We start from the raw sequence: 13501 nt of genomic DNA on the forward strand, positions 1-13501 counted from the left end.
GTGGATGCCCTTTTTCTGCAATTCCTTCAGCTGTCTCTAAACTTCCGCGCCTGAACACCTTTCCTGCAAAACATGATAAAAACACATAAAAACCAATATAAAAAGGGCCCTAGACACACACAACTTGTAAGTGAAATGTATTAGAAATACCGTAAACTCACGGTATATCAATTGCCTTGTGGCCTATAATGGTTTTGCCCTTATCCCTGGTTCTTATTTCCACCCCAAGAAAAGTTTGGGTGGTTACGCCAACTCGGGTTATAAGAATTTCCATAGTTTTGTTGGCCTCCTCCTCTCTGGGCATTCCCTACAAAATTAACAGAGTTTGGATTTGCACCACATACCTCTGCAACGTGATTGCTACCTCCGTAGATCTCACACCAAGACGGTGGTTGTTGAAACTGCATTTACCTGCGCAAGCTGTTGTCCCAATGTCATGTTGCTGAAATGTGTACTCATCATATTCTGCATAGCAGAAATCTATGCAGTTAGAGCTGTCATCGCATCTACTTCCAGCATACCTGCAATTTTCTGTACTACAGGTTTCATTCCCCCTCCGTTCCACTCCGAATTACCCTTAGAGATCCGGTTCAGCAAGGTGAACAATTCTGCATAAGTCTTCTTTAAGGCATGCCCACCTGCAGTTGAATCAAGCAAAATATTAGTGTTAGGCTCCAACCCTTCAATAAAGGTATGGACTAACACCTCATTAGATTGATGATGATGAGGGCAGCTCATCAACATCGATTTAAACCTGTCCCAAGCTTGGTACAAGTTCTCACCACCCTTCTGCTTAAAACTCATAATATCACTCCTCAGCTTAGCTGTTTTCCAGATGGAAAGAATCTGATGAGGAATTTCTGTGCCAAATCGTCCCAGGTGGTAATTGAATTTGCAGACTCTGAGTTCAACCATCTTTTTGCTTCCCCAAGCAAAGAGAAAGGGAATAAGGTGAGCCTCACATAATCATTATTCACCCCAGTTGGAGTGTAAGTATCACTGATCTCGAGGAAGTTCTAAATGTGAACTATGGGATCCTCATGTGAAAGACCAGTAAACTGCTCATTCGTGTGCAAAATTTGCACCATACTCTGCTTTAGCTCAAATCTCCCACCAGGTTCAGGTTTCTGTATGTACGAAGTCACATTGGTGGGGTGTGGGATTGCCACGTCTCGTACTTTCAACTCAGTAGCCATTGACTCAAGTTCTTCTTCTTCTTCTTCTTCTTCTTCTTCTTCTTCTTCTTCTTCTTCTTCTTCTTTTGGTCCCGGAAATTCTAGCTCACCTATAACTAAGGGAACCGAATATGCTAATCGTCTCTGCCATCTATGTAAGTGTATGAATCTTTCAGGTTCTGAGAGAGGCGATAACAATCCTTGATCGTCGTCCAGTTTAGAGTTTCAAAACAACCTGCAACAATGGAATGCTAAGATCAAGATGTCAACACTTGCGTTTCAACTTTAGAAATCAGAAAAATTCAAATACTTTCTAATTCTAAAGTCCCCGGTAGCGGCGCTAAAAAAGTTTTGCGGTCTATTCTCACACGTAAGTGCACGTGATCGTACAAGTAATAAAGTGGCTCTTTCCAAGAGTCGGGTATCATACCCATATGGACTAACGCTTAGAAACTATCAATTTCTCTAGTTCTCAGTTAACCACAAATGTATTTGCAGATTTAAAGGGTTGTTTATTTCTATTTCTAAATTTTTAAAACAAAATGCAAATACAAGATTCAATTTCACGGGTTTCAAGCAATGATTTGGGAAAAGATCCAGGGCTGCAGCTTCTATGGAGATTCATGCAATCAATATCATTTATATGGGTAATTATTAACTGTCAATGAATCACAGGGTTAGATGTATGATCATGGTCTCCCGACCTCTAATCACCTACAATAGATAACACCCTAACTATATCGTTGAGCGGGGATAAACTGATTACCTACTGAGCATTAAGTTATCTTCATGTATGGTGATCCAAGCGAGGTTTCTAGGTATATCCCTATCCTAGAAACGAATCAACCCTAGCTATTTAGAGTTCAACAAGCTCCTTATCCCCACGTTCTATCCTTTTATTCCTCTCCCGAGTTCAATTTGGACAATAAATTTATTTCTATGGTGATCAATCATGAAATACGAAAAATAAGAACACAAGAAAGATTCATGTGATGGTCAATAATAAACCCAACAAAACTCAATCAATTGCAATCATCATGTAGCCACAACCCTAGAACTAGGGTATTTAGCTACTCATAGTCCAACAATCAACATACAATGGCTATGAATCATCAAACAATTGAAAGGAAAAAAGTTTAAGAAATAACACTAAAACTGAAGAAAAACGTTCTTCCAAATTGTCGTCCTTTAAAACCCAGAAAAAGATCCTTAATAAAATAAAATAAAACCCTATTTATACTAAAAGTCAAAATGGCCAAATCTGGTACTCAGGCGCGCAACGCTCGATGACTTCCAAATTTCGAGTCCACGATACTTTTGCCTTCCGCGTGACGCGCGAGCAGCACGAGGTGTTCTGCCTAGATTTGATTTTTGCAACCCATATTTTGCATTCAACCGCACGACGTAGAGAGAACACGTAAATGCCTTGGTGCATTTTCCTCAACTTCTTCCTTATTCTCTTTTGACTCGAATCTTCAGATTTCTTCCTTTATCCCTTTTTGTGTTCATTTCTCCCATTAAGCATACCTACACAACTAAACATGTTGGTTAGTTTATAAATAAGCAAATGACTCGATAAGACTACAAACAAATACATTTTGAATTCAAACTTGGCGTAAATGCGAGAATAATTAGCATTCTAGGCATATAAATATGCCTAAGATCAATCACCCATAGGATGGTTTGAGGCTGGAGACGTAAAACCATTGGGGGTTGACTTAGTGAAGGATGTTCAAGATAAAGTGAGGAGTATTCAAGCTAAGCTTTTAGCAGCCCAGAGTAGACAGAAGAAGTATGCAGACCATAAGGTAAGAGAAATGACATTTCAGACCGGTGAGAAAGTTTTTCTTAAGGTATCACCCATGAAAGGGGTGATGATATTTGGCAAGAAGGGCAAGCTAAGTCCGTGATACATTGGTCCCTTTGAGGTTCTTGAATGTGTAGGGCAAGTGGCTTATAGATTGGCTTTACCTCCTAACTTATCGGGAGTTTATCCGGTATTTCATATGTCCATGTTGAAGAGATATCATGGTGACAGAGATTACATCATAAAATGGGACTCAGTGATGTTAGACAAAGACCTTTAGTATGAGGAGGAACCGATTGCAATTTTTTATCGTGATGTCCGAAAGCTGAGGGCCAAAGAGATTAAGTCCGTGAAAGTTTAATAGAAATATCTTCCAGTAGAGGAAGCTACTTCGGAAACCGAGAAAGACATGCAAAAAAAGTATCCCCAGTTGTTCGTTGATTCAGGTACTACTGCACTCTTGCTTTAGCCTATTTTTCCTAGTTTGTCACTCAGGGACGAGTGATGGCTAAATTGGTATCTATTGTAACGACCGATTTCCATCGTTATAGAAAAGCCAACGAGGAAAAAAGTTGGGCTGGAAACCTTTTTCGTAGTAACTTTAAATTTCCCAACCTAGTCCAGATTTGGATGAAATCGGAGTCAGTGAGGTCTAGAAAAATCTGGTAATAAATGAGAGATCTAATTATGAGTTTGATTATATGAGCACATAGCTAAGACGCTAAGGAACTCGTACGACTTTATAGAATTGAATTCGGGGGAATAGAACACCTGAAATCGATCTTAGCATCAGAGGGTAGTTTCAAAGTGTCATTGGATGAAGGTGTGTTGTGAAATGGGGGTTTGGAATTCTTAAATTTGCTCACTGTTTCCGTGCAAGCCGCTAAGGCAGGATTTTCCCGCCAGGGCAGGGCCGCTGTAGCGGGGTGAGGACCGTTGTGGCGGGACAATTGCAACTTAAGTCGGAAATAAACCCCAAAAATATTTTATTCTGCACTTTTCGACTTTGAGAGCTAAGGAACGACCCCGGGTGTTTTCTTGATAGTTTTCCACCATTCTTGAGACTAAAGGTAATGTTTTCACTCCCCGAATCCATTTTTTGATTCGTAGAACTTAGTTTCTTAGGTGATTATTGTTGGGGAAAGGTTTTGGAACTGTTTGGATCGTCGAAAAAACCCTAATTTGGATATTGAAATAATCAGTTTGATCTAGGATTGATAATGTTGATTTTAATCAGGGTAATTAGATATCGTTTATTGATTCCCATGTTATATTGATTGTTTGTAGACCAAGAACAAGTGGAAAGAATCTGGAAAGGGAAGAATCAAGTTTCTTAGGGAATTCAAAATTTGTTGGAGGTAGGTGATGGTTGTGATTTCATGTTGGTGTGATATGTATTTGTAATTACTTCATTGTGATTCATGTATGTATGCGAATGTTGCATTATTGATCATACTAATCGTAAATGAGGATGATTGAATAATTGTATGCCATGAATCATGTCTTGATTGTATGATAATGAGAATGTACATTGTGATTGTGATTGTGGCTTGTAGAATGTATCGGGTGTTACGTTTCGACACACTAACTGGAATCGGTTGCCATATACCAGCATAAACATTGGAATGGGTGTCACGATCCGATACACTAACTTGGAATGGGTACCACGTACCGGTACACTAACGGTTTGGGTGTGGGTTCCATGAGAGGACCATTGACTTGACATAACTGTATATCTTGAGAATTGTGAAATTGTACATTGTTCGTAAGAGATAATTGATATTGTGTATGCTTGGTGTATGCATGTTTATTATGTTGTAATGACTTATATATGTTTTGCCTCTTGGGATAGCCGTGTGATCCTACCAGTACACTGTGGTTGTGTACTGATATTGCACTTAGTATTTCTTTTTTGAGTACAGGGCATCTCCCGGCGGCTATTGACAAACCTCGGTTAGAAGATCAGTGATCAATCGAATTCAAGGGTGAGCCAGTTCTTTCGGGCTGCTATGAGTTCTCTTTTCGTTTATGTCCACATCTTCGGACTTAGACTAGTACTTTAGATATTCTTATGTTTTAATTGGGTTGTACCCATTTCCTTAGACTTATGATCCTTGTTAGAGTTTTGGTACATTGACTTTCAGGTTCTAGGCATTATTTCCGCAGTTGTTTGATTAGACTTTGGAGTTTATGGGAACTCTATTTTTCCTTTAGCATTTAAACCTGCTTCTGTAACGTTAAATGCCTTAGTTTTTTATTTAGTTGTGTAGATCATGGTTAGCTAATTAGTATTAACGGTTTTCCCACCGGAGGGTTAGTGTGGGTGCCAATCACGATGGTCTGGGTCGTGACAGTGGAGCTTACAGAGTTGAGATTGAGTTATCTCTGAATTGTGGTGAGCTTCTTAGTTGTTCTATGGCCCACACCTCCCTCTATGTCTTAGTTATTTTTTTATTAGTATTCACACAGAATATTCCTTACGTCTAGGTTTGTCATTTAGTTCTATACTTGCATCCTAGTTTAAAATTCTTGTACTTATGACACCAATCTTAGGATGGTATTTCAGTTTTCTGCATTCACACTTGTAAAAGACGTAGTATTTGGATATTATATTGTCGCTTATTTATATGAATGGAAATAGTAAAATTGTTGGGTTGGCTTACCTATTGGTTGAAAAAATAGGTGCCATCACGACTTGTGATTTTGTGTCGTGACAATTTGATATCAAATCCCTAGGTTCAATGGTCTCACCAGTACATGAGCTGAGTCTAGTAGAGTCTTGCAAATCGGTGCGAAAACGTTCGTTATTTATCTTTGAGAGGATATAAGACTTGAGGAATTTTTTTTATTCCTTATCGTGCGTTTGTGATTTTGTTAAGGTCAAAACTTTATTCCTTCTCTCACCAATAGTGAGGAAACATTCTCAAATTTGACCCCAGTGAAAGGGGATGATATTGTGTAGTTTAGTATGGATGTTACGGGGATAGAGAAATAACTTGATAATGGGATTTTCGATTCTAAAGAATGAAATCAACAAAGTTGGAAATAGTAAGAATGGTTTGCTCAGGGTGTGATTTAGACAAAGATACTTGAACTTCATTTGAATTTATTAGGACAATTTTATGACACGTGTTTACGATAAGAGAACAATTCAGTAATGAATTGGTATAATGTTGATGTCTTGAAGAGAAGTGTAAGATTAAGAAGTTCAATTGATCAAATAAGAGGCTAGTGATTATGGTAAGTCTATGAGGAGCAGTTGAGAAAGGATAGAGACATAAAATGTGATCGCTTCTAATGACGTTTGAGAGGGTAAGACTTGTTATATGATACATATGACAGATTTCCTTTTTATCCTATAAAGTGGAGGTATACTGAAGATAATTTGAATAGTTCAAGTTGGATGTCATGGTGACCACGTTGATATTTATTTGATAAAAGTCACAAGGTGGGTTAAGTCTAATACATCAAGAGGTTATAAAAGGCAAAATTGAATATAGTTAGCAGGGACAATTAAAAGGAGGCCGGTTAATAACAAACAATGATAAATTTATATTGTGAGGAGCCTTTCAGATATTGAATTGAGGATCAGTAATATTAATTGAAAGCACGAGTGAAGAAAAATTCTTTAGTTAAAGGATATTGGAAGGGATACTTGTATAAGCTATATGAGGACATCTATAGAGACATATGCATAGTAGTTATGAATCGCTATATAGATCATAGACCAATACAATAGTGATTGGAGATATTACATTAGTAAATAACTAACTATATTGGGGTAACCAAGGTTGTTCAAAGTATCTTTCAGTATGCTCTCGATTGACTACAGTTTTATTTCAAGTGTGGATCTACTTCATTTTATGTAACTATGTACCTTATTTTGAAATATGTTTTGGGACCCTTCTCCTATATCTATACATATTTCTACACTTGTAGATGATTCTTAGTGATAGATTGATTACATCGATCTTTTGTTTGGAGAAGGAGTGGGTGGTTTGGGGAGGTGAGAGGGGGAAAACTAAGATTTTTTAAGAGCCTTTTATAAAAGAATTTTTTAATTGGGGGGGGGGGGTTGTAGGGGATATGGAGGGAGGAAGTAGTGAGGGTAAGAAAGTTTTATTTTTTTGAAGAATTAAATTCTTTTTTGGGGGGATAGTGATACTTTAATCTTTAACTTTTAACTAATATTAATAGTTTATTTAATTTTTGTCAATGTAAAATGTCATGTGACAAGACTTTTTTAAACAAAAGAGTGAGTATAAATAATACACACCCGACACTACTGAGGTGTGTTTCACAAATTAATGAGTGATAGTTTAGGTATGAAAGTCACACTCGTGATAATTTAGGTATGAAACTAAAAAATGGATAGTTTAGGTGTGTATTGAACACTCTACTCTTTAAAAAGTAACCTATAGCTTATTTTGCAGCTAACTTTTTAAATAGGAGTGCAAATATAAATATTATTCCATATATATTATAAAAGTATAATTAATTGATGTATAAAAATTAATGTGATTGGATAAAATTATATCTATACCCAATAAAATATATTATCTATTTATTTATTTATATTGTATTTAAAGCGGTCATATTTTCACACTAAAGGGTGGGTGACTTTTCCGATGAGTTATGACTTTCTCGAAGGGTTGTGACACATTAAGCATGTTCATAGTAAGTACTCTTTGTTGACCATAAATTGAGGGTGTCCTTTCATTCATAAACATAAGTAACTTGAATGTTTAATTACTATAGTATCCCCAATTAAAAATATTCCATAATTTGAATATTAAATTAATATAATACTCTCAATCTAAAATACTAAATTTAGTATATCCTCTATATTTATATTTATTTATTTATATTATATTAAAAGCAGGCATCTGTTCATATAGAAGGGTGTGACTTTTCCGAAAGGTTGTGATTATGACTTTTCTAATTAGGCACAATACTACTCTTTGTTGGCTATAATAACAGAGTTTAATGGGCTCAGTATTTTATTATTTCGTCTTGATTTATTTTTAGTATTATTTTTTGAATATTGCTTTTTTTGTGTGTGTATTTTCTCTATATTAAACTTTTTAAATTTATTATTTTATAAAAATTATATTTTATTGGGCTAAAATATTTAGTTCAAATTCTTAAAATTTTAAAATATTTATACTCCATGTTTAGCATGTAATACATGGAGTAATTTCCCTAAACAATCCATGTTTGGGAAATTGTTGTCACGCCCCGAGCCTACACCCTGGGCGTGGCCGGCACTCGAGAACCATTTCTAGCCCCAACCAAACCCTCGGCCTGGCTCAATACTCAGCGGAGGACTTAATCAACATTGAAATAACTCAAAAGATAAACTCATATAATAAACTCAGAATGTTTTAAAGGAACATTCAAATAGCCAAAGAGGCAATTCAAGTCTTTAAACATTTATAACTGAAAATGGAAAAGATTCGTGAACTACTATCTATCTATCTATCTATAAAGTCTCTACTAACTGATATGGACGTCGGGACAAGACCCACGACATCCTAATAACAAAACTGAAATGATAAAATATAAATGAGGGATCCTCCGGAAGCAAAGAGGCTCACCAAACAACTCTAGAACTCAACTGGATCAACGAAGCGCTGGCTGATGATCCTGCTTACATGTATCTGCATCATAAAATGATGCAGGTCAAATGGTGTCAGTACATTGAATGTACGAGCATGTGAAGGGAAATCTAAAATATGACATAAGCTTGAACTGGAATTGAAGAAACAACTTACCTCGTCTCAACTCAACCACAACTCAATTCAACATAAAGCAATAACAATAATGCAATATAACGAAAAGTTTTTAAAACAGTAGATAACAACTCAACGTATTTGAAAATACAATATAACTTAGTTTATACGTAAAAATATAAAATAAACGTTGTTTGGGAGATTCTCTAACCGACAACCATCACTATGAGCTATGTGATGATACAACGTCTAGCCCACGCTGCCAGAACTATCCTATACTTTGCCGGGGTATAGAACTCCTCAACTAAGTGGATCCACTAGTCTATGCTAAAAAGCAATAAGGAATCATCTAAAAAGTATGACTCTCTCTACCCACATTGGCTACATGGTTTATAGGGGTTGTGAGTTGTTAGAACTCTTCCCCATATCGGTGCTCAATACTACTTCCAAAATATAACTTAGCTCATATGTTTTAAAGCAAACATTTCCTCTTCCTCAACTTTGAGATTATTACTCAAAATATTTCTCTTAAAAGAGATAGTACTCAAAACTGTTCATGAATTCTTTTGAATATCGGTGTTTCCTCTCATCTTAAATGTAAAAATATACTATTAGGAATACTTAGTTCACATATATCATTTTAAAGAAAATGAACTCAACTCTACTCTTCCTTAACTCAAGGCTCAAGTCTTTAAAACAAGTTTTAAAATAATTTGTAATTCATGAATTCTTTTGAATATCGGTGTTTCCTCTCATCTTAAATGTAAAAATATACTATTAGGAATACTTAGTTCACATATATCATTTTAAAGAAAATGAACTCAACTCTACTCTTCCTTAACTCAAGGCTCAAGTCTTTAAAACAAGTTTTAAAATAATTTGTAAATGCCTTCTTAAAATGACTCAAAAGAACTCTCAAGACTTGACTCTCAACTCAACCTTGAATTTGAATTATGGATCAAGGGTTATGATTCATGTTATGAATGATTTCTAGATGTTAAGAAGTAGTTTAGATTAGTTAGAATCAATAGGGAGTGAAGGTACACTTTAAAAAAACTCAGACGGATAAAACGACAGAGAGGGTGGGGGAAGGCGACCCTGGCGCACTACTGGCGCGGGGTGCCAGCCCCTAAAATTCAGAGAGGGTTTTCTGGCGCACTGTTGGGGTGCTTCCCCAGCCCCTCTGGCGCATCTGGGGCGCGCCTCCCCATCCCCTTCCCAGGTAATTTTCGACGAATTTTCTCTCTCGTTTTTCGACCCTAATTCGTTTAAAATCAATTTCTTTGCTCAATCACTTATATTTGAATACCCAACATAAGTACATGATAATCTACTCAAAAAAACCTTCAAATCACTAACATTCATCTAGACCTCATCAAAATCCCAACAATTAAGATTAATAATGGCATTTCAAAAAAACTCATCACGAACTCGAATCCTTCAACTTTGAGAATGAAATTGCATTAAAATAGCATGATTGGCATGTGGGTGAACGAACCCAACACTATGAGAACTTACATACCTCTTAGGGATCAAACCCTTGGCGAAACAATCCTTGATTTGCAGGAAATCTCGATGAACGCCTTGAACCTTTTCCTCTTTTCTCTTCTTGAACTTTGTTCTAAAACCCTAAGCGGAAATTAGAATTGTGAAAACTGAACCAAATAAGTTTCGACCCCTAAATATTACCATAATTCTTTTTAAACTGATAGGGTAAGGAAAAGACCAAAATACCTCTCATATTTTTGGGTAACTTTTCTTAATTGTACAGTCTGACTTAAAACGGGCACATCTCCTTCATACGAGCTCAAAAATTAGCAAACTCGATGGCGTTGGAAAGAGGATTCCAAGACTTTTCATTTGATACCTTATGGGCCACCTAACTCATCCTGTACTAAAAGTTACTGTCGTTTGAAGTTGATCCAAAACTCACAACTTAAGCATAACTTGAAAATTTTCAGAATTTGCTATTTCCAATTTAGTTCTTTCTGATTTTAGCTCTTTCAAATACCGAGGTTTTACAATATCTCCCTCTTGGGAACATTCATCCTTGAATGAGATTACTCTAAGTAGACTAAGGGTGGTAACATTTAACACCCAACTCAAACACTCGATATGCAAAGTAACACAACATTTCAATCTAAAAGTAAATGCCAAGAAAAAGATTAGTACCTTGATTTGGAATTTCTTCGGACTCAAAGAGATGTGGGTATCTCTTCTTCATTTCCTCCTCATCCTCCCAAGTAGCTTCCTCAACAAATTGATTCCTCCATAAGACCTTGACTGATGCTACCTCCTTGGTTCTTAACTTGTGAACCTGACGATCTAGAATCTAAACGAAAATCTCCTCGTAAGACAGGCTATCCTTAATACCAATATTTTTCAGTCAGTATAATGAGTGAAGGATCTCCCATACACTTCTTCAACATTGAAATGTGAAACACCGGATGGACTACTGCTAACTATGACGGTAGCTCCAACTCATAGGCTACATTGCCTATCCTCTTGGATATCTTGTAAGGACTAATATACCGGAGACTAAGTTTCCCCTTCTTACCAAATCTCATAACACCCTTCATGGGTGACACCTTCAAGTAAACCCAATCATCCACCTCAAACTCTAAGTCTCTTCTCCTAACATCGGTATAGGATTTCTAACGACTCTGCTCCGTTTTCAACCTTTCTTCAATAGTCTTCACTTTCTCCATAGCTTGATGAACCAAATTTGGTCCTATCAACCCAGCTTCACCAACCTCAAACCATACCATAGGAGATCTACATCTTCTCCCATAAAGAGCCTCATAGGGAGCCATTTGGATGCTAGAGTGATAACTGTTGTTGTAAGAAAACGCAATGAGAGGTATGTGATCATCCCAATTTCCCTTAAAATCGATCACACACACCCTCAACATATTCTCTAAAGTCTGAATTGTACGCTCTGCTTGACCATCAGTCTGAGGATCAAAAGCAGTACTAAGGTTCACCTTTGAACCCAAACCCTTATGGAAAGACTTCCAAAATTGTACGGTGAATTTCATACCTCTATCTGAAATAATGGACACCGGAACTCCATGAAGTCTAACTATCTCTTGAATATATACCTTAGCATAGTCCTCTGCTGAAAAGGTAGTCTTTACCGATAATAAATAGGCTGATTTAGTCATTCGATCAACAATCACCCAAATCGAATCATGCTGCCTGCGAGACCATGGTAAACCAGTAGTAAAATCCATATTGATTATCTCCCACTTCCATTCCGGAAGTTCTATGTTCTGAGCTATACCACCGAGCCTCTGGTGCTCTACCTTGACTTGTTGGCAATTCGGGCACTTAGCAACAAACTCTGCAATACACCTCTTCATACTACTCCACCAATAGACTTCTCTCAATTCACGATACATCTTTGTGGAACTCGGATGGATAGAGTATCTGGAACTATGAGCTTCCTCCATGATCCTCTCTTGAAGTTCATCCACTTTGGGTAAACACAATCTACCTTGATACCTCAATACACCATCTCCCCATTGTTCAAATCCATCACTTTTTGCCTATGAACATTTGCCTTCAATTCAAGCAAAATAAGGTCTTGATCTTGTTTCTCTTTCACTTCAAACACTAGTGATGATTCAGCCTCATTCATCACCACCATTCCACTTTCATTGGAATCCATTATCCGGACTCCCAATTATGCAAGTTTGTGCACATCTTTGGCTAATTCTTTCTTGTCTTCCTCAACATGACGGTACTACCCATAGACAATCTACTCAAAGCATCAGCAACAACATTAGCCTTACATGGGTGATAGAGAATACTCATATCATAATCCTTGAGTAACTCCAACCACCTCCTTTGTCTGAGATTAAGCTATTTCTGACTGAATACATATTGAAGACTCTTATGATCGGTGAACACATCTACATGAACACCACAAAGATAGTGACGCCATATTTTTAAAGCAAACACTACAACATCCAACTTTAAATCATAGATTGGGTAATTCCTCTCGTGAATCTTAAGTTGTCTAAAGGCATAAGCTATAACCTTGCCATTCTGCATTAATACAAAACCCAGTCCAATTATGGACGCATCACAATATACCACAAAGTCTTGTGTACCCTCCGATAAGGTCAACACTAGAGCAATAGTCAACCTAGTTTTCAATTCCTAAAAGCTTTTCTCACAAATTTCAGACCATTGAAACTTAACTATTTTCTAAGTCAACTTGGTCAATGGGGACTAAATAGATGAGAACCCCTCGACAAACCTTCTATAATAACCAACCAATCCCAAGAAACTCCTAATATCAGTTGGAGATATGGGTCTAGGCCAGTTCTGCATTGCCTCAATCTTTTGAGTGTCAAATCGGATCCCATCACCAGAAATAATGTGGCCTAAGAATGCCACAGACTCAAGCCAAAATTCACATTTAGAAAATTTAGCATACAACTCTCTATCCTTGAGAGTTTGGAGAACTATTCTTATATGACTAGCATGATCCTCCTCATTCCTCGAATAGATTAGAATGTCTTCAATGAATACGATAACAAACATATCAGTATAAGGCTTAAACACTCTGTTCATAAGATCCATGAACGTTGCAGGATCATTAGTCAAACCAAATGACATGACTAGAAACTTATAATGACCATATCGGGTCCTGAATGTTGTCTTAGGGATGTCACTTTCTCTTACTCTCAATTGATAATAGCCTGATCTTAGGTCTATCTTAGAAAAACAAGTGGCACCCTGAAGTTGATCGAAAAGATCATCAATTCTCGGAAGAGGAT

General features: G+C 36.9%; 1 protein-coding gene across 1 annotated transcript in view; it reads right to left on the minus strand.

The window, feature by feature from the left end:
- The window catches only part of LOC107060549 (uncharacterized), a 3418-nt gene extending 2503 nt beyond the window's left edge, over window positions 1–915 (minus strand). Inside the window, exons 1-2 of the mRNA XM_015308555.1 lie at window positions 522–915; window positions 345–465 (exon numbers count right to left, since the gene is read on the minus strand). Of these exons, the coding sequence (XP_015164041.1) occupies window positions 345–465; window positions 522–915 (515 nt within the window). The remainder of the gene's footprint in view (window positions 1–344; window positions 466–521) is intronic.
- Window positions 916–13501: the final 12586 nt, after the last annotated feature.

Source organism: Solanum tuberosum, unplaced genomic scaffold (assembly GCF_000226075.1).
Source record: "Solanum tuberosum cultivar DM 1-3 516 R44 unplaced genomic scaffold, SolTub_3.0 scf00090, whole genome shotgun sequence".
Lineage (NCBI taxonomy): Eukaryota > Viridiplantae > Streptophyta > Magnoliopsida > Solanales > Solanaceae > Solanum > Solanum tuberosum.